The sequence below is a fragment of the Agelaius phoeniceus genome, chromosome Z (genome assembly GCF_051311805.1).
Source record: "Agelaius phoeniceus isolate bAgePho1 chromosome Z, bAgePho1.hap1, whole genome shotgun sequence".
Lineage (NCBI taxonomy): Eukaryota > Metazoa > Chordata > Aves > Passeriformes > Icteridae > Agelaius > Agelaius phoeniceus.
The window spans coordinates 63,249,887-63,271,482 of NC_135303.1; the positions used below are offsets into that span (position 1 = coordinate 63,249,887).

Consider the following 21,596-nt stretch of genomic DNA (forward strand, 5'->3'; position numbering starts at 1 on the left):
GCTACACCACTCATCTTCATGTCATCTGCAAATCTGATGAGGGTGTACTTATCTCTTCATCTGTTTCATTGATAAAGATATTAAAGAGCCCGTCCCAGGACAGAGCCCTGACTTGTCACAAGCCTCCACCTGGACACACAGCCATTGATCACAACTCTATGGCTGCCTCCATCCAGCCAGTTCATTATCCACCAAATAGTCCACCCTTCAAATATCTCTATCTAGTTTGAAGATAGGGACATTGTGTGGACCTTTGTCAAAGGCCTTCTAGAGGATTTAGTAGGTGTCGCTGGCTGTGCTGGCTGAGATCATCTCCTTGTCTTCTATGTGCGTTAACATTGCTTCCATGAGGATCTGCTTCATGATGTTTCCAGGTACAGAGATAGGGCTCAATGGTCTGTGGTTTCCTGGAGGTTCCTTTCTCCACTTTCAAGAAATGAGTGATATTTTCTTTTTTCTAGTCACTGGGGACTTTACCTGACCTCTCTGACTTCTTAAGTAGGATGGAGAGTGCCTTGGCAACTCCATCAGCCTGTTCCCTCAGGAACTTGGATTGCAGATCATCATACCCCATTGACTTGTGCCTATTCAGTTTCATCAAGTGGTCTCAAACTTGCTTTTTGCTTACAGTGGGAGAGACTTTGCTTCTCCCAACCTCCACCTAGAGTTTCAGTAACTTGAGAGATGTGAGAGGCCAGACTGTCATTGAAGACTGAGGTGAAGAACTTTAGGAGTTCCTCACCCTTCTCCATATCCATTGTCACCAACTGTCCATTCTTAATTGTTAGGGAGGTACACTCTCCTTGGTCTTTCTTTTCTGACTTCTACTTATAGAACCCCTTCTGATTTCTCATCCCTTGCCAAAGCCTCTTTCTTCTGTGCCTTAATATTCCTAAACCCATCTCTACACCCATCCAAACCATATCTATGTACTCTTCCCAGATCATCTGTCCCTAGTTCCACTGGCTATGCATTTCTTTCTTACTCCTCAATTTGAGGAGCAGGTCCTTGTTCAGCCATGTTGGTTACCAGCTTGCCTAAGTTGATTTCTTACACACAGGGATGGAGAATCCTGAAAAAGCAACTAGTGCTGGTGAGGTCCTCTGTCCCTAAGGACAGTTTCTGAGGGAATCTCATCCACTAATTCTTTTAACAGATGGAAGTCCCTTATTCTTAAGATAAGGGTCAGTTCTGACTCTGCCTTTTTTCCAAGCCCATGTTCCTTGAGATCAGTAATTTAAGCAGGGCATGGTCACTACAGCCAAGGCTGCCTCCATCTCAATCTTACTAACAAGCTTATCTGCACTGGTGAGCACCAGGTCCAGTAACACTGCCTCTCTGGTTGGTTTGTCCAATACCAGGATCAGGAAGTTGTCCTCAGTGCACTCCAGGAGTCTTCTGGATTGCTTGCAGTCAGCTGTACCACTTTCCCAGCAGACATGCAGGTGGTTGAAATCCCCCATCAGGATGAAAGCATGCAAGCATGATGATTTCTGTATCTCAAGTAAGAAGTCAACAGACTTGCAGATATCAGGCACCCTGTGGTAGACTCCAGCCACAAAGTGTCCCTCACTGATGCTGTCCTTAAATTTTACACACAAGCTCCTGAGCTGCCCCTTCTTGCCAGCCTCTTTCTTCTGAGAAGGTTGTAGCCCTTGATTGAAATGTTCCAGTTGTGTGATTCATCCCACCAGGTTTCTGTGTCTAGCTAGGTTATAGACTTTGAATCGCATGATTCTGGTGCAATTGAGGAACTGGTTTCAGTTTTTCTTGCTTGTTACCCATGCTGCCCATACTGGCGTAGAGGCACTTAAGCTGGATTGTCAACCTCTTCACCTTCTGAGAAGAAGCCTCCTTAGTACATCCCCTTCCGTCTTCCTCATCAAATCTAGTTTAAAACTCTGCTAAATGTACCAATGTTCAGACTTCTATGTAAAAAGAGCCTGGCTCAGGGATTTGAAGTGCCTGAGATTCAATAAAGAATAGCAATCTCATTGCAGGATGTAAGCAATTCATTTATTTGTTATGGTTAGAATTTCCCATGGCCCTGCTTAATCACCTCATCAGTCATGAAGTGATCAATGGCAAGTGAAAATAGATTATGTGCCAAGTCAACCCAATATAACTTAGAGAATGACATTTTTAGCACTGTGAAAGTGTTAGTCTGAAGTCATACCATGGAGAATATTTTTACTGAAAAAAGGGAGTGAAAGTAAGACATAACATAACACTTATTTTTATGCAGTTTCTGTTTAGTCAGTCTGTTTAGTGATATGGATTGTTTTAAGGCTAAAAAATTAGTTTAAGTGTAAGGAATTAAAATATTTTGATAAATAATTGCTGCTTTTCCTTATCTAGATAAATGGCCAAATCCTTTATGGAAGGACTCATCAGAACGCTTCTTCAATAATCAAATGCGCACCATCTAAAGTTAAAGTAATCTTTATCAGGTAAGTTCTGATTTAAGATTTGGCTGGAAAGGTTTAATTTTTAATGTGCTCAAGTTTCAAATAGCGTTTGTTATTTTTAATTTTGGTAACATAGATGTACTTTTGAAGACAATCTTACTACTTGTTAAATATGTCTTGTAGTTTTCTGTTTTGATATTTGTATTGTGAGTGCCAGAAATTAAGAACCAGACTTAAACTTGTCCTAAGAAATATGGGGCGGTACTATTGCCTTCTTATTACATCTTTTAACTGAATATATTGCAGAAACAAGGATGCAGTAAATCAGATGGCTGTTTGCCCTGCAAAGTCAGTAGAGGCTTCACAGTGTACTTCAGGAACACTTCAACATCAAGAGGTAAAGTAAATATTTGTTTTCCTTATTTGACCAAAATACTAACATTGTTCTGGATAGAGGAGGATCCTGTCTGCTTAGTAAATACAGTAAAAGAAAAGGAAACTCATAGAAAAACAAGTAAGATTTTAGTAAAGTTGCTAAATTTAGTACAGCTGTCATCAATTTTGTTTCGTTTTATATTCTTCTATACTATGAAGTAAGTCTAATATTCCCATCAGTAAAGTTTTAGAAGCTTAGGCAAAACTAGAAAATGAGCAGACTTGCTTTAAATATTTGCGCACTTCTTTGTTTTGGTGCAAAATGTTGGATATAGTCACTTACAGTTGCATTTTATTTTTCTCTTAGATTGACATCAGTGTTGCAAATCCAAGTGCATTTTCTGACTTAAGTTCATGTAAAAACATTCAGTACGTGGAACTTCCTAAGGTGTGTACTGAATTTACATCAGTCAATAGCCATTCAATTTTGTAATGCTGTCCCTCTTACAGCAAACAGACCCTCAGTTACTAGAAGTTGGAAAAGAGATTTCTAGAGATCTGCTCTTCCTGTTTGGGAATGGATCTCAAAGTTTTCCTCACAGAAAGACTGTTTTTGATTTGCTAATTGCTTTGTGTCTCTGGAAGAAGTATTCTCTTGTTCTATTTGCCCAACTTCTTATAACCATCTCTACTGATGGTTCCTCAGGTGAAATCAGTGCCCTAATTGTTCAAAGTAAAAAGTGAATAACAATTTACCTTGTAGATTTCAAAGGAAGGGATTTGAATTTAAAAGTGTTTCAGATTTATCTTGGTAGTCAGTATACTGTTTGTTTGGCAGAATCTATTCCAGAAATAGTTTAAAACAAAAATATTGGTGCATTGTGAAACCTCAGACTTGATATATCAGCAGGCTTCACTAGTCTTTAGTGATTGTATTCTAACATTTTGATGTCACAGTATTTAACCATTTGCGTTTTCTGTTTGCCCCAGGATCAAGGAGGCTTTGGAATTGCCATTAGTGAAGAAGACACAACTAATGGAGTAGTTATTAAAAGCTTAACAGATCACGGTGCGGCTGCAAAGGTGTGAGAACATTTAAAATCTAATAAGGGAATGAAGAACGTTTTTTGGAGTAGCATCCATAGTTTATATTTTTTATTTTATGTTTTTCCAGGATGGACGTATCAAAGTTGGAGATGTGATTCTGGCAGTTGATGATGAAATTGTTGTGGGATATCCTGTAGAAAAGGTGCTTCTGAAGTGTCAGGAATGTTACAGAAAGCACACTGTTTAATGTAGGAGGTGATCGTGTCTTAAACTAGTGAAGTTCTCATGACTATACTTAATTTTCAAACCTGACTAAAAAAATCAAAGATCTGCAGGCACTGTCTGGAAAAGAAAACTACTGCGAAATAAGCTAAAGCCTAATAAATTTATAGCTCAACTGTTATTTTACATTAATGCACTACATGAATCCTCCTATCTCTGCTTCAAATGTGGTTTTATTTTCCCTGTGGTTCAGACCTGATGACTGAGAGACTTAGTAGTGTGATAAAAGCCATGAACTATTGCTCAGTAATGACTCTGCATAGCTAGTCCACTTTAAAGGTGTTAGAACCAGTAAAACTAATAAGTGTAAATTAGCATGAGTGAGTTGTTTCAGTGGTAAATCAAGTCATAAACTGTGCTTATCCATGGGAACTGTCTGTAGTAACAGTCTCATTATATTCCAAGCCTAGTATTTCAAACCTTTGGAGAAAAATACCTCCATTCCTAAATAACAAGATTTATTTCTAGCTTCTAGCTCTGCAAACTCAATTTGGTTTCTGTAGTAAATCAAGGAGGCTGTTTTTCTAGCACCTACCTTGCTACCAAGAAAAGTGATTCTTTAGGCATGAGTAGATTACTTTCTGTTTGTTAAAGGGCAATTAGGAGAGCATCAGTCTTATTCTTTGATGTGCTGCTATCTCTGAGGCAGTAAATAAGTAAGAAATAGTGAAGTTGCCTGTAAGGAGGTAGGGGTAGATAAGCTTTGTAAGAACAGAGATTGAGTAAGTAATTTCTGAAAATATCTCTACTGAAATGTAAAGTAATGTAAAAAATCCTCTCAAGAGGATTTGGTGTCTGTTCTGTAAGATGGCAATTGATTTTAGAGGGTCTTCAGTATCTCTTTGAACTAGATTTTGCATTACACCTTGGTGTCTATCTCTCCTTTCCATAGTTCAGGTAGTATTTTCAGGCTTTTATTCCAGAATGACAGTTGCACATTTCTTTGGATCACTAGATATTTTGGCATTGACTTCTGCGAGATCAGAATTGGGCTCCACCCAGCATTAAAAGGCAATACTTCTGTTTCTCCAATAATTGCTATACAATATAGTATTTTGTCTAGAGAAACCATTGAAAGACTGCCATATTGTCATCTACTATGGTTTGGCAGAGTTTCATGGAAAAAATTTTCTTAGAAAAAACATCAATATTTGTGTTTGTTCATTATGAGAAAACCTGCAAGATTGTGACAAGTAGCTCCAGTTTGCAGAACTGTTACTCTACTTTATTTTTGAACGATCCAGTTACAGTTTTCATAGGCTTTTCTCTTTATAATTCAGTTTATTAGTCTCCTGAAGACATCCAAATCTGTGGTGAGGCTTACAATCAACCCAACAGAGGCAGATAACCTGACTACAGCACCAGCCCTTCCCAGCACTGTCCCAGCAGAGAAGAGGAATATGCAACCACCAGCAGCTGTCCCAACTTCCAGCTCACCGGAACCAGAAGCAGTCAAAAGTATTGTTTTCCTTGTGTGTCTGTATTCCTATGTGTGTCTGTATTACAACTGGGGTTGTAACATAAAAACAGAGACCCAGCTTGTAAATTTTCCCCTTTTGTGTGCACTGAGTTGTCTTCTGCATTTTCTAGTATTTCCAGATTACAGCAGCAGATATGCAGCAGGTGCCTCTGCTGTGGTTGTCTAGAACTAAGTGAAAGGCATTCCTTTAGGTGAGGGAGAAAAGTCATGTCAATTTTTGTGGAAAAAAACGATGGTTGAGAATGTCTTGCCATTTATGACTAGCCACATTTGGCTCTTCTCCTTAAGAGTGGAGTGTCAAGATGTTTCTGATGGATGCTAGTCATTGGTTAAGCAAGACACTTCAAAGTTAATAATAATTCAAGTAATGCACACATCATATAGATGTTTAACTTAAGTTCTATCCTAAATAGAGTATGTTGTGTAGAATGTCTGCTTTGGCTGTCAGGACTATAATCCAGGTACTTGATGGCATAAAAGCTACAGGAGGCATGCAAATAAAACTACAGGATAGTATTTCTCTGAGGAGGAGGGAGAATTGGGAGCATCATTCTCTGTGGATCAGATGTTCAGTTACTGCTATACAGCTGTCAGTGAACTCTGAAAAATGCTGTTACTGTAACCAGGATGTTTCATTGTTGTTTTAGACACAAGCAGGTCTTCAACTCCAGCCATGTTAATCTCTGACCCAGCTACTTGTCCCATCATTCCTGGATGTGAAACAACCATTGATATCTCCAAAGGAAGGACTGGTCTTGGGCTGAGCATTGTTGGAGGAGCGGACACTTTGCTGGTTCGTTGGAAAAATATGTGTCAGTCATGTGAAATAACAGTAATGAAAATAGAGTCTGATAGAAGAGATTTTTTTGTCATTTGTTTTAAAGTATTTATAGAAAGACACAAAAGAAACAAAAAACAAGAAAAAAAACCCTTTCTAAAATTAAAAGTAAAAATGAGCTTCGTAAATATTTTGGTAATTTTTCATCATGCATCTGACTTTCATTCCATCTGACTTTTCACTGATGAATTATAGTAGCAATTTTCAGTTACTTTTGGTTCAAAATGGTGGCTTTTCTTTCAACATGAAATTTTGATGTTGTTTTTGTTGTCAGGGAGCAATCATTATCCATGAGGTATATGAAGAAGGAGCAGCATCTAAAGATGGACGACTGTGGGCTGGTGATCAGATACTAGAGGCATGGTGATTTCTTTGGTTGTTTTTGTTTTCATTGCTGGCTAAGCCTTTTGTATTTGTCTGCTGGAAGATGCTGCACAATTTGCCATTGTACACTTTCATTGCAGGTGAATGGAATTGACCTCAGGAATGCCACACATGATGAGGCCATTAATGTCCTCCGTCAGACACCCCAAAAAGTTCGCCTGACTGTGTACAGAGATGAAGCCCAGTACAAGGAGGAAGACATGTATGATGTGCTGAATATAGAGCTCCAGAAGAAGCCTGGTAAAGGCCTTGGGCTGAGTATTGTTGGGAAGAGGTATGTAATGTACCTGGAGATTCAGTGTCTGGAACTTGCTTATCATGTTTCTTTGTGGTTTGGTGCTCAGATCCTGTGGGCTTGAAGGCCATACATCTTACTTTTGTGCTTAAGCTAACCAGTCTTCCCTGGAGGGACTAAGCCAGTGTTATTCAACAGAAAAATGAGACAATGTTTATCTGTGTTCCCAATAGAAAGCCATAAACATTGCCATCAAACAATACTTTAATGTAAAATTCATGTGTGTATTTGCAGAAATGACACAGGTGTGTTTGTGTCAGACATCGTCAAAGGAGGAATAGCAGATACAGATGGGAGATTGATGCAAGGAGACCAGATATTGACAGTGAATGGAGAAGATGTCCGAAATGCTAACCAGGAGGCTGTTGCAGCTTTGCTAAAGGTATTGGGGAAAAGAGAAGGTGGATAATAGTGAAAAACTGAGATCCAGGTTTTTTGAAAGCTTTAACTTTATTCAGACTGAGATGAGAGTGTTACTGAGATGTCAGTGAGATGACTTGGGGATCCAGCTTTAAGCTTCCTGAAATCTAGAGCACTCAGATTTTGAAACTTTGCCTGATAAAACTGAAAGTAGTGGTGGTGCAGAAAGCCATATATTAATGAACATGGGGCTGATAGATGACCTTTATAGAATATCATTACCTAGAACAGCTGAAAACTTAGCACTGTATTCTGTCGAACACACTGATAGCTGGTTAACTGTTTTGCATTTTCAGAAAGATATGCAGAACTGACTTCGAATGATGGAGAATTCAGCAGAGTAGTTGTGCTAGAAATGACTACTTTCATAGTTTATTTACAAGGCCCTGTAGTGACAGGACAAGAGGATATGGTTTTAAACCGGAAGAGTAAGTTTTATTAGTTGTTAGGCATAAATTCTTTAATGAAAGAAATGAGGAGGGAGATGCAATGAGGATGGTGAAGCACTGGAATAGAATGTCCAGAGGAGTGTGGATGCCCTGTCCCTGGAAGTGTACAAGGCCAGGTTGGATGGGGCTCTGAGTAACCTGGTCTACTAGGAGACATTAATCTTTTTTTTTTTACTGGTATGTTTTGTACCACCTTACATCCATTAAATTGTACAATGCATTTTTCAGTTACCAAATATTCGGTATAAGAAACTGCTTTCTCAGAGTTTGCTGAGGTAACTACCTGCAGCTCTTGGAGACAACCTATTCTTGATATTTTTTTTTCTGATGTCCTTCCCCTATTTGCAAATCAGAATGAAGTCAGATACACAATATTTCCTGTAGTCTGCCAAGAAATCCAGCTGGTTAACTACCTTGTCTGTTTGTCAGTCCAGAGTTTTGAGACATGCTGCATGGTAAGGATTCCACTGAGTCAGCATTTTCAATGGAAAACTGTTTCACTGGAAAAAAATTAACAGATGTTAGTTGTAGCTGTCTCTTGCATACATAGGCACATGGTCATGCTTCTTAACACTCAGATTCAAAGGTATATTTTTTCAGATCTTGAGCAGGTCCTTGAGATTTTGGATTTATTGGGGAGCAGGGGTCCTAGGGGAGAGCAGTGGTCAGAAAGGGAGATATGAGGACTTCTGTATTTTCAGTCTGCGCCCATTAGTGAGAATGCCGGAACAGGATCTATGTTGTGACACTGAACTTGTTAGTATACTCTTATTTGGTTATAGTGCTTTCCCTTCTTACATGATAGTTTTTTATTTAAGAACACAGCATTTCTTCTTCACATGCTGTACCTCTCCTCTGAATAAAAATGCCTTTACATGTGGGAAATTTTTTTCATTTTGACAAGCATTTTGAAGTATCTAACTGATTCCACTTACCATTCATATATTCAAGTTTTAAGTACTTCATCATTGCTCAGTAGTAGTACTTGTAGTTAATTGTCATAGCCCTGAGGAATGGGCTTTTAAAATACCTTAAGCATATTATTGTTAGTAATTGTTTTGTTCACGTAGTGTAAGTGGAATAAAACATGGTCACTCCCATGTAGTCACTATTTCCTGTTCAGGTGTCCATTAGGTTCTCATTCGTGAGAGCAGGATCTAGAGTGAATTGTTGTGAACTACCTAAAATGTATTTTGCTAAAAAATTATTTCATAATCTTTGGAAAATTCCTGTGTATTTTAAGTACAATGATACAAATAGAATGTGTCATCAGTCTGAGAATTCTGTCTCTCTTGCAGTGTTTCTTTTGAAGTATCCCCTAAAGTATGTAAAAAAACTATCAGCTTTTCCCCTCACTAAACTTACTGGATCTATCAAATGGGAGGATTTAGGAAGAGGGAGAAAGGTGTAGTAAAACTAAATGGAAATTGATTTATTCAAGAGTCCCATTGGAAAGTATTACCTCCTACTTTTACACAATTCTAAAATCTCATTTGTGGGTTTGTGTATTCGTGAGGATGTGGTAATTTTAGGTACATATTTCCTCCATTTTCCACTTTGAATAAGAGTTGTCTGTATGGTTTAATGTGACTAAATTCATACAAGCAGAGAAGAATGGTTTTGCCTGAGCTTTGATCAAGTCTTTTCCAGGACATTGAGAAATCAACATTATTTATAAAACAAAAAGCAATTTAGTAATAAATTTTTTTTAGTGTCATTCCTAAGAGAATAGCAACAGGATATGAGGTATCGAAACTTTGTTTGAATGGATATGTCTGGTTGGTTTTGATATATTGGGCTAGTACTATGGATTTTTCTGACAAATGCATGAATCTCTTTTAGGATAATAAAGTTAAAACATGGCAAATACAGGCAACCTCATGTATTATTAAATTATTTGAATGCAGAAGTTTCCTCTTACAACTTGCCAGTGAAAGAAAAAAATCAAAATAGCAGCAAAACTGAAATTTCTATATTAATACATTGCAGATTGATGTCTTCTCTTGACACTACTTGTATTATGTTGAAAGTCTGATTTTCTTACCCTTGTGGTAATAACTTTTCTGTTTTTTCAAAATAATGTTTTTATTTTGAAATATTTAATTGTAGGATGAATTTTCTTCTGAGACATGCATTTTATGTAGATGTGTGAATACTCAATAGAGTAGTTAAAATCTTAAAGGCTAGTGAAAGGACTTTCCAATGTATAGTCAATCCATATCACCCAGCTTATTGCTGGGAGTCAGATGCAGAAAATTCACTTAAACTATATATGTTTAGGAAATTTTCTGCCCAAAATTTCTTTGTTACATTGGTGTCTATCCAGAGTAACAAATAATTTCAAAAGTTAGAGAGAGATGAGTAACTTCCAGTTCAATTGCCATATTCTCAGTCATATTAGAGATAAATAATGATTAAGACTTTGGTGTGTTGCAATGGTTTTACTTTCTATTGTAAAAATTATAGTTGACATTTCAGTTCAGAAGCTATTCCTGATTAAGTGCAATGCTATAGAATTATTCCTCTTGTGTGATTTTCATGTCTGCATTGTAATACTGATTAATCCAGTATTAAAAAAGTACCCTTAGTATTGAGTACCTTGTTGTTCTTTGTGTGTGTCACTGGTCCTGCCATGAACTCTATCTGCAAAGCGCTCATTTCAGGATTGCTAGTCCATGGGGGTTTTTTTCCATCTGTCCATGTGTTTTTTTTTCTTCCTCCACTTTCTAGAAAGTCACTTAAATATTGTAGTTTTTACTCTTGTAGAGAGGAGAGATATGTTACAAGTAACTGTTTCTTTAGTGTTCCTTAGGTACAGTAAGACTAGAGGTTGGAAGAATAAAAGCTGGGCCATTTCACTCTGAAAGGAGAACATCCCAGAGCAGCCAGGTATGTAACTATAAAACTGGTTAATTTAGGAGAAATAATGTTAAATAAAGGAAGAATAAAGGTAATAAATTATGAAAAAATAAAGAATAAAATAAAGAATAATGTTAAATAGAAAGATCGGTTTTATGATGACAATTATTTTTTACATGCCTGATCTGAGATGGAAAAATTTTGCAGCTCTTCAGTAGCCATTTTATGTTCAGTTTAGCAAATTGTATCTGTTATAGACAAGATCCAGCCAAAAATATAATCCAGAAATGACTTTGCTCCAGACTCCAGCTTGGAAGCATAGAGAACTCCAGTTCTAATCAGTACCAGAAGAAGTTAGAATCAACTTTAAACCTGTCTGAGTAGTTGGCATGCAGTGGAGTATTGCTTCAGTAAGCATAGGGAATTTCTCCATTCCTTGCATGTCCTTACTGTAATCTTGCCTGCCAGAAGCAGGAAACGTGCTCTTTCCATCAGACTTCTCTTACTTATTTTATTGTTGGTCTGATGGTGAATTGTTACAATCTCAAATCAATTCCTGTATTTGACAGCATCTTCCATGGCATAACAGCTTGCACTCTGATTCTATCCAGTAGGAGCTATGGTTCTGAAAGCTCACAAATTACCTTAATAACTTCCCTTGATTGTGAACTGGGGATGAAAATTATCAAGTATTAAATATAAATAGTTTTAAGACATAATTAAAATTCAAGTGAGCAGTTTAGATAGGACTGACATTTTAGGCTATCTTCAGAATTAGTATTGTTAAGTAGTATGAAAACATGCAGACTCTGGCTGATCTTATTCTAAGATGAAGTTCACAATGTTGAATGTTTTGAAAAGTGTGTCACAGTCAGTGGACTATTCTTACTAGGAACTATGTTGTTCCTTTACTTGCCCTTCAAGTGTAGTGAAAATCATCCTGGAAATTGTGCAGGTCAAGTGGAGTGGAGAGCCTAATCTTAGTTGCAGCTGGTGCAGTAGCTGAACATTTGAAAGCCCTCATGAGGACGTACTGATATCTGTCTTTTGTATTCTGTCCTTACTGTGGTACTTGTAGCTAACTTGCAGTAGAAGATCTCTATAAGGTGATAGAAGGTGCAAATACCAGGGCCTTGCTGGCCCTCAGAAGAAGCTTTTCAAAGATTTGCACGGGGTTGTAGAAGTACAATCTCTCTTGGTCTGATGATGCTTCAAAAAAGAGCTATCTACAGTGACCAAAAAATTTGTGTTGTTCTCTGACTCAGTTTTAACTGGGCACAGAAAAAATAAAATACTGCAGAAAATAAAATTAATACAGTGAGTTAGAGTTTTACTTTTAGTACCTGGGTCAGTGAAGCTCATCTCTAATCCCACTCTAACATTGTGTGTAGGTCAGTGAAGGAAGTGGAAGTCTCTCATCATTCAGTTTCCCAGTGTCTGGGTCTGGTGCACCTGAGGTCTTTGAAAGTGGCCTAAAGAGGCATACCAGTAAGTTGTAGAGTTTTTTGGTGCTTTCAGTATTTTATATATGTGAACTGGTAGCCGAGATCTTTCTGTTAAAATGCTATAACTATGTGATGTGATGCTTAAATTTAGAACAAAGTTATTTCTGATCATAGTATTGCTAGAAAATAGTGGGTTTTTTCTATTCCATTTGAGCTTAGCAGTCTTATTCCAAAAATTATTTAAATGGAGAAAATGATTGATTCTTTCACCTACTCTAGAAGTATTTCAATCCAATTATTGCAATGATGGTCACTATCAAAATCAGATTAAAATGTATGTAACAAACAAGCAGAAAGGTAGAATCATCATAGTGATTTGGATGACTTTATTGAAAAAGTTTTCTAGGAATGCTTGTTTAACTTTTTTTTAATCTATCTTAATTCATTTGACAGCAGCTTCTGAAATACAGGGACTAAGAACAGTTGAAATAAAAAAGGTAAGTTGTAGCTTGCAGTGGCATGTATCAGGAATAGGTTGTAGATGTTTTCAGTAGGTGTCTTTACAGAATGAAGTAAGTCTAGGCCTATTCATTGTTTTAGGAAAGGAACAGGACATTAATTTGTCTGTCTTTTCAGTTTGGGACTGTACAATCTGCACTGCCTATATTTTTATGTAAAGTAGTGTGACTTATGGTATCATGTTTTGTGAGTTGTGTTGAAAGTAAAAGAAGGAAGAGATACTGGGACCTAGTTTTATTGTTACCAGATTGAGTTAAATGCAGATTCTGTTGTGGTAAAGTCAGAGGAATTGTACCAAAGTTGGAAGGCTGTTTTTTGATATTTGATATTTTTCTTCACACATATTTTTAATTAGTAGGCTCTTGCATGACAGCTGCCAGGTTTTCAAGTGTGAACTTCAGTCACCTTCATTATGCATGTGTGCTTAGTCACAAACTGCATCTTATTTTCCAAAATATTTATATGTTTTTGCTTGGCATCTAGTTCACTTGATTACACGGATTGTATTCAGTCATTCTTTTAATAGTAGAATCTGCAAATAGCAGTTTGCAATAGCAATTTCTCCAGTGAAGTATTTGGGTGTGGTACAGGGTTTCACAGCTGGTTTCGCCCTTCAACATTTGGGCACTAGGGGGAGCATAAAGATTAATTCTAGTCTTCAGGAGATTCATAACAGGATATTCATATAGACAGTACTAAGGACAGCAATCCCATCTCGTTGGTTTTCCTTGCTCAGACCTCTGTGCTGACATTAAGAGTCAGGTGCTGAATTCTGTAATTATTTAGTTTAGTTATGATAAAAAACACAACTAAATCAGCAAATTTCCTCCTACCACTGAGAGAAGGAAACATCCATTCTGGTCTCTCTGCTTTCTTGAGGTAATGCAAAGTGTGTAAGCTTTAAAACTGGCTTGACACAGGAATTCTAGTCTTCATAAAATAGGGAGTTTAGCTATCTTCTGAGGTAAGCCTGCCGTTCTGTGTTTTTCTTTCCAGAAAAATCTAATCTTTTTTTCACTACTGTAACAGAACCCTACAGATTCACTAGGCGTGAGCATTGCTGGAGGTGTAGGAAGTCCTCTTGGAGATGTTCCCATATTTATTGCCATGATGCACCCGAATGGAGTTGCAGCTCAGACTCAGAAATTAAGAGTAAGTTAATTATTAAGAAGGCTGTAAAGATTGCATGGTTAATGTGATTACTGTAGACAGGCAGTAAACTAGCAGTTCAGTGATACAGTCATAAGTGCTTCTGGCTGTGGAAAGAATTCTTGCTGTTTGGATTGATGAAAAAGGAACTCAGATTGGTAGCATGGGAAAATGTAATTGCTGACATGTGCTAACTTAAGAAAGGAGGTTCTAAAGCAGTCTTGGATCTTAGAGTTAGTCAGCTTGTGAAAATTAAAAGCATAGAAAGTGGTACAGAAGGATGCATTCTATAAACAAGTGCCATTGCTGAGTGTAGTGATCGTTCCTGCAAATGTAGCTGTGCAGTCTGCTTTATCTCTTGTGTTTCCTATGCTTAGGATAGAAAGAGTACATTTTAGGCTCTGACTTAGAGTGAGAGATTTTTAAGCTGTATTTAAATGCATGCTGTATCCAATCTGCACCAAAAGTGGTTGAATTTGGCTCAAGTTTCTTAGAAAATGTTATTTCAAGATGAAGTCAGACCAAATCTCTGATGATAATTTGCTACATCAGTCTGCCTGTCTTTAGGTGACTTGCAAAATGCATCTCTGTTTTTTAACATCTATTTCTAGAGTTTTAGGATCAGTTCTGTAAAGCATCAGTATTTTTTACACTGATTACACTAAACCAGTGTAATTTGCTAATTCTAATGTTGAATTACCTGTCTTCATACTGGGCCATTCGTAGCTCTGCTGTTGTTGAAAGTGGCAAATCTATGTAACTAAGTTAGATTTTCTACATTTTCTTCTGTAGGTTGGGGACAGGATTGTTAGCATCTGTGGAACATCTACTGAGGGCATGACTCATTCCCAAGCTGTTAATATCTTAAAAAATGCTTCAGGCACTATTGAGTTGCAGGTAAAAAATCCTCAGTGACATTTTGAATATTTTCTGAGTACTGTTTTGCCAGCTGCTACATTGAACTATTTTAGTGTCAGCATTCTTATGCCACTGATTTCCAACCTCTATTCCTAGGTTGTAGCTGGAGGAGAAGTGAGTGTCATAACTGGTCAGCAGCAGGATCCACCTACTCCCGGTCTTTCGTTTTCAGGACTAACTTCAACTGGCATTTTTCAGGATGATTTAGGGTCAGTAACTATAGAATGTACAGCCTCTGTAGCCTGTTACTTTAGATAATAATCAACCTATAAACCTTACAAATTCTACCTAATAGTGGGTGGCATTTTTGGCTTAATCATGATTAACACATTTGTTATATCTAAGACCTGTGGGCCATAGGTCCTCTTCTGTGTTTTTCATTATGCAATTTGCTGTGCTGCAAATTTTTTGACTCTCTGTAGACTTGTTATGTGATCTGATTTCTTCTACAGCCTCTATTGTTTCACTGAGGCTGGGTAGCTAGGATTAATTGATATGCCCAGAAATTCTCTTTCCACTGTTGTATCTGTGTTTCTGTATTGTGCTCTCTAGTGCTGGGCAATCAGGAGTCTCAGATATTTCTGGTATACAAGGTATACTGCTCCTGTATTCTGCAAGGTGCATTATGTAAACAAGTTTTGTGTCAAACTCTGTCATAAATCTGAGGCATTTTTTCTTTTAGGAAAGGGGAAAGAGAAGAAGTATTCTTTAGCCACACATACCTACTTTGAAAAGTAGAATTCCAAAATTTCTTACTATCAAAATATATGTGGGGAAATACACCTATAAATGATCTATATAATAAACACATATATACAAATACACAGTTGTCTATTAGGAGAGAAGCAATTCAACCTTAATAGCGTAAACTATTTGAGCTTATTTTAGGCTTTACAGGCTTTTTAAAGTAGATGTTAGGGAATCTGGAGATACTGGTAATAACTCTCTAGTTCACTAGTAACCACTATTGGTGGCACATAGCAGCCATAACTATGCCCTGAGCTGTGTATTTGAAATAGCTACTTTCTTATAATAATATGGGCATTAGGTAGTTTACAGAGTTTTACATTAACTGCAATAGCCCGTTCTTTATAACAAAAGTATTTGTAGTTTTAGTGGAAAGAAAAAAATATTGGTTAGCTTAAAAGGAGTAATGTTTTTTGTTGAATATTAGATGTGTTAAATCTGAAGTTCAGACAAAATACTCTTTTCCCTTTTCTTAGACCTCCTCAGTACAAGACCATTACTCTGGACAGAGGACCAGATGGCCTTGGCTTCAGTATTGTGGGTGGCTATGGCAGTCCCCATGGAGACTTACCCATTTATGTGAAGACAGTGTTTGCAAAGGTAGGTGGAAATTTGTCCAATCAATCCATTTATTAGTTCACTGCAGTTATTGTTCTAAATCTTGGCCTGGGTTTGCAATCAAAAGATTGTTACAGTTTCTCACAGCTTTCCCTCTTTAGTGCAAAGGCTGATGAAAATGTGCTTGCAAGCATTTGATGGCTGTAGTCTTCAAAAGATTGAGGATTTCCAAATAGACATGATTCAGCCCTATCAGCAGAGTCTTGTCCACCTGTCAAGACTTGAATTGTGTAATACTTAGGAAGAAAAGCTCCCTTGCCTTATATTTAGAGTGTGTTTACTTCAGGTAGTAGACGAAAGTGTTTTATTGAACTCAGACTGGACGTTCAGAGAAGTTCAGATGCTGACCTGGATTTGATAATTTGGATGGCTCTAGGAAACAACAGAGAGTCAGAGAAAATTGGAATCGTGAATGCTAAATTTTTAAGGTATATGAAACTATAAAGCTGTCTTTTTCACCTGCACTTGGTGAAAAGTTCTGCAGGTCTTGAAAATGTTACTTTTATAATACTAGGGTTTAAATCTTACACTAGCTGGAAAAACAGGGTTGAGGGAACCAAACAATCATGTAGTTCCAATTTCTAGATGTGGAACTTAGACTGGGAAGGGAGTATTGCAAAATTGTCAGTCTTCTCAGCAATTGGTTCTGTCTGTATCCCTGAAAATGAAAAATATTGGAGGACTGTTTTCAGGACTGTGTGTCAGGGAGAAAAAGAAATGTGTGAGTCTGCAGTTACTTGTTTTATCATTCCAGGGTGCAGCAGCAGAAGATGGACGCCTCAAGAGGGGGGATCAAATCATTGCTGTGAATGGGCAGAGTTTAGAAGGGGTGACCCATGAGGAAGCAGTTGCTATTCTGAAAAGGACAAAAGGAACAGTCACTTTGACTGTGTTGTCATGAACTGGCTGCCTGACAGGCTAGGGTCAATAAGACAATATTGTTTACTTTCCACATAGTAAAGAGAATGGAAATGTTTGAGTAGTCTTCTTACTCTTTCAGCTTCACAGGACTGTGTTACAACACTGAAGAAAAATAACATTTAACCATATTTTTGTATACATTAGAAGTACTTCTCTTCCTGTCAAACCACTGGAATGAAATTATGTTCACAATGGAAACACATGGATATTTTTCCTATTAGTAATTCACCACGAAAAAAATGTTGCCATTAATAACCACACAAGAAAGTTGAAAAGCAGAGGCTGTATATTTGAATAATGTTGGAAAAATGATAAATTCACCAAGTCAGCATGGAGGTTGCAGGTGTAGCAGTAGCCAGAAAACAGGAACAAGGTTATTGAAGAAAGAAAATATTACTAAATCAGAGATTTGGGAGATAAGGGGAAATGTATGTAATCTGGAGACAGATGGTTAATAGACTAGATGGTTCTTTGGAACTAGACAATTTTTGAGATTCCTTTCAACCCAGACTGTCCAATGACCATATTATTTCACAATGCTCAATAGGAGAAACTAGTTTGGTGACCTGGGTGGATTTTTTTGCTTGCCTTTTTGTGTGTTTAAATTTTTCTAAGTCGTGGTGTATCTGAAAAAAAAAAAAAAGAACACTGTGTTTCACTTGGCTTAGGTTTGAGGGTTTCATTATTTTGGTGTCAGGGAGGTGTGGTGGTGGTGGTGGTGATGGTTTTGTTTTTTGTTTCTTTGTTTTGTTTGTGGGTTTTGTGGGACTTGTGCTCAGGGCTGAAAAATCCATTACTAGTGGAAACTTCCTGGTGATTGAGAATGCCCAGCAACTGCAGTATTAGAAGAACTATATTTTTAAAGTAGGAATATTTTATAGTCCTTATGGGTGAAAACAAATTTTCTAATATGAAGTTTTTTGTCTGTAAGCAAAGGTTGTCCTCTTCCAACATGCTACACCACGTACAGGGTCAGTGCAGACATTTCTGCAAGCTGTTTGCTTCAGAGCCTTGAACAAACCTCTCAGAGCAGCTCTGCTTAGCTGCCAGCAGATGTCTAGATATTGCCAGTGTGGAAGGAGTTGACATTAATGGTGTTGCTGCCATTATCACTAGCAGCAAAGGTAGAGTCCTCCTTGAACTGAGGAGGCATACAGCCAGGAGTGATGGGTTGAGGTTGGGTAAAGACCTGAAAATGCCTCACAGTGGAGGTGAGTTGTAAGACAGTAGTGAGGGTTTGCATCAGTAATAAGCAGAAGAGGAGCTTTGACAGCTACAACTATTATTTTGGGGATATTAATTTTAGAGGCACAGATAAAAGCATCTAGTAAGTATAGTGCAACTGTGGAGCTTTCTTTGATCAGCAGCATGGTCAATAAATGCATCACTTTCTCATTACTTAAACTTTATCTAAAAACTGCACTCAATGAAACACTTAGCTGATTGTAACCTGCCTGCCCTTGCCTGCCATGCTCTTAGGAAGCTGGCAGATAAAGCATGCTTCTCCCATGATTTATTTTCCTGCAGAAAAATTTAGCTGAGTCTTTTGAGAGAGGAAGATACCAGTCAAACTAGTATGCTATTTAGCTGGAGGATGCTTTGTGTTAATTAACAAAAATGGAATTTTAGCAAGAAGGCCATTATTTCAACTATCACTTACGAGAAATATGAACTGAAAATGCAGGCAATGGTCAGGCCATTATTAGGGGATAATACAAAAGACTAGCATTCATTTTAGTGGGTCACAAAAGCAGTATTAGGAGTGTCTGTCAAATAGTGTTAACAAATTGATAGCTATGTGTAAGTGAATTAACAAAAAAACCCTGCTCTTTGTCTTTTTAACTATTCTAGAAGTTATATTGTGGTAGGCTAAGATGCAATAAACTAGATGGTGCCATTGCTGGATGCTGCTGTTATTGAATTGCTTTTGTACTTATTCCTTGCATAGAGTGAGAAATGCCTACATTAGAGTATGTAAAGTCACTTTAAATAGTATCTATATTTGTAACAGAAGTAGTGTACAGCTATTTTGTTACTGCTCTTGTGTCACAATGGGGGATTTAAATTAATAAATTTCAAACTGTCATGATGAAGTGAAGTTCTGGCTTTTTTACTAGTTGCTTTACAATAGCATGTTTTTATTATTCATTCTGTTGCAAAAGATTAATTCAAATCAATTTAATAGTTGAAAAAAGGCATTACTCTTGATGTAAACCTTAAAGCATCTTCTAAAAATTGATTTTTTTTTAAAGAAGTTATCTTCACTTGCAAACTCTCAGCAAATTCATGAAACTGTGAAGCTGTCTTGCTTTTTTGTAACAGACCGTTAATCATTGTTAAAAAAACCATTCCTTCAGGCATGGGATGTGCCATGAGGGACAAAAATAGTGGGCCATGGAGCTTGGGGCTCAGAGAACGGGCTCTCCCCCAGGCCCCTTGCCAGGAAATTGTTGCATGACAACTGCTTAGTGGCTGCCATGCATCGGACCATGTAGTAATAGACTTTTCAAGCTTAGGATGTTTGGTTTTCTTTATCATTTCATATTCAATGCAACTTTCCAGTCACAGGAGTTAGTCCTCTAAGGTGCTAGATACTGTGGGCCAGTTCTGCCAAGTTTTATGGTTTTGGTTACGTTTTTTCCATGTCACCATGTTACAGGTTTGGAAGGGTCTGGCACCTTAAAGGCCCCATCCCATTGTCTGGGCAGATACCCAGCCCTTTTTTTAAATTCTCAACTATGTATTGCTGAGGGGTAATCAGAGTGGTATTAATGAAAAGCTCTTTAATTTTAGAGTGGTATTAATGAAAGGGACTGTCACTTTTTGAAAGCATGAGTCTGAACAAAGGACAGCTGATTCATAGGAATGCACATATTTCATTTCTTGACAGTGACCATGTATTGTTGGCATGGCTGCTTTTCTGTTCATTCTTCTGTTAGATTTTATTTCTGGGTTAGCTTTATGGTAGCAGTAGTATTGTTAATTCTCAGCTGAGAGAAGGGTTGGAATTTAATAGCTATTGCTGATCCCCTTTCCTTCAGTCTATTCAGTCTTTTTTATAAGGAAAAAAAAAGACACTGTATATTCTATAGACCTAGAAGAAGAAGAGAGTGTCATCCTTGTTGTTAAGCGTCAGGATGTTTTGTTTTGGTGACAGAGACTTGCAAGTAATGTGGAAGTACTTAGGTCATTTAATAGTGATTTGCAAAGAAAGCCTTACCTCAGAATGGGAGTGACACTGGAAAGGGGCATTTGTTAGATTTCTACACACACTTTTTCTTGCTTTTTAAAAACAAATAGTTTGAAGCATCTAAAATATTCCTGTGAAGAGGGCACTTCTCTTTTAAGCTCCAACTGAAGCTACTTAGAATAAAGTTTTCACATTCTTTACAAATTTTATTAAAATGGTAAACATTTTTAATAGTAAACAGTATTTTCCTGTTTTGAATACGGAAGATATTCAATACCTGCAGTGTGGATTTTTTGTAACTGGTCATCATGCATGCTTCTCAACAGACATGTAGATCTTTAATATAATGTGTTTTAGTCCATAGCTGGTGTTGCAGGGTAATGCATTTACTTGGGAAGTTTGGCCATCTGTATTCATGGAAGTGGCAACCATGGCAGGTAAGAAGATCCAATTCAAACACTTGAGAAGAATACACCTAGTAGAAAATTATGCCCAAGTAGATTGAGGTTCCTGTGTTCTTATTCTCCTGACATAAAATCTTCCTAAGCTTTCTACTCTGTGTGAAAATGATTGTTTGAAATGGGTGGAAAAAACGTAGATACTTCTTCTCATGTCTCAGTAGAAAGGAGATTAAATTCTGGTAAGATATTAATTCTAAAAGCTGCATATGCCTGAGCTGAAAACAACAGAGTTTTCCAAACTAAATTATTAGTTTGCAGCCGAAGATATTTTTCTTTAGTTACAGCAGCAAGTTGGTTTGTGAAAGTGAGCCAAGCAGGTTTTCACTTACTATTTCACTTCAGACTACTTTCTGTTCGGTCCATTGTTTTTGATCTTCATATAGGTGGCTTAAATGCATAAATTACCTAATAAATATTTTTTTTATTACATCAAACGAATGTTGGAATCACATATAAAAACAGGTAAGTTGTTTTTGTGATTGCCAGTACTACGTGGGTTTTTAAGTGCTTGCAATTAGATGTCCGGTTTGTCCATAGGCAGACAAGAGAAAGCTTTTTATTTAAGAGGGGAGGCTTTGAATTTGTTAACAGTTGTTAGTATTTTCTGGTATTTCAGCATTTGGTATTTTATTAGTTACGATTGCACTTCATTAAGTGAATTCAGTTTAATTAAAACTATGCTTTGACTGACCAAGGTAGATGTTATACCTAAAAGAGAGTGAGTGCTCTTCTCGAGTATTTCTGTGGGATGTTGGTTGACTTTTTGAGTTCTGTGCAGCACTGTTCAACAA

At 37.3% G+C, this 21,596-nt stretch overlaps 1 protein-coding gene across 21 annotated transcripts in view; it reads left to right on the forward strand.

Moving 5' to 3' along the window:
- MPDZ (multiple PDZ domain crumbs cell polarity complex component) overlaps positions 1 to 19,247 on the forward strand; it is a 94,741-nt gene extending 75,494 nt beyond the window's left edge. For 18 of the 21 annotated variants that reach the window (XM_077172346.1, XM_077172347.1, XM_077172345.1 and 15 more), the window contains 18 exons: positions 2,359 to 2,450; positions 2,715 to 2,805; positions 3,151 to 3,231; positions 3,774 to 3,866; positions 3,958 to 4,032; positions 5,393 to 5,570; positions 6,240 to 6,385; positions 6,705 to 6,788; positions 6,895 to 7,088; positions 7,344 to 7,491; positions 10,781 to 10,867; positions 12,229 to 12,325; positions 12,736 to 12,779; positions 13,831 to 13,953; positions 14,743 to 14,847; positions 14,965 to 15,077; positions 16,092 to 16,215; positions 16,988 to 19,247. In XM_077172346.1, coding sequence (XP_077028461.1) covers positions 2,359 to 2,450; positions 2,715 to 2,805; positions 3,151 to 3,231; positions 3,774 to 3,866; positions 3,958 to 4,032; positions 5,393 to 5,570; positions 6,240 to 6,385; positions 6,705 to 6,788; positions 6,895 to 7,088; positions 7,344 to 7,491; positions 10,781 to 10,867; positions 12,229 to 12,325; positions 12,736 to 12,779; positions 13,831 to 13,953; positions 14,743 to 14,847; positions 14,965 to 15,077; positions 16,092 to 16,215; positions 16,988 to 17,134 — 2,022 coding nt within the window. In that variant the 3' untranslated portion in view covers positions 17,135 to 19,247. Of the gene's footprint in view, positions 1 to 2,358; positions 2,451 to 2,714; positions 2,806 to 3,150; positions 3,232 to 3,773; positions 3,867 to 3,957; positions 4,033 to 5,392; positions 5,571 to 6,239; positions 6,386 to 6,704; positions 6,794 to 6,894; positions 7,089 to 7,343; positions 7,492 to 10,780; positions 10,868 to 12,228; positions 12,326 to 12,735; positions 12,780 to 13,830; positions 13,954 to 14,742; positions 14,848 to 14,964; positions 15,078 to 16,091; positions 16,216 to 16,987 lie in introns of those variants that run through there. The other 3 variants (XM_077172348.1, XM_077172352.1, XM_077172361.1) reach the window with 3 other exon arrangements.
- The last annotated feature ends 2,349 nt before the right edge of the window (positions 19,248 to 21,596 follow it).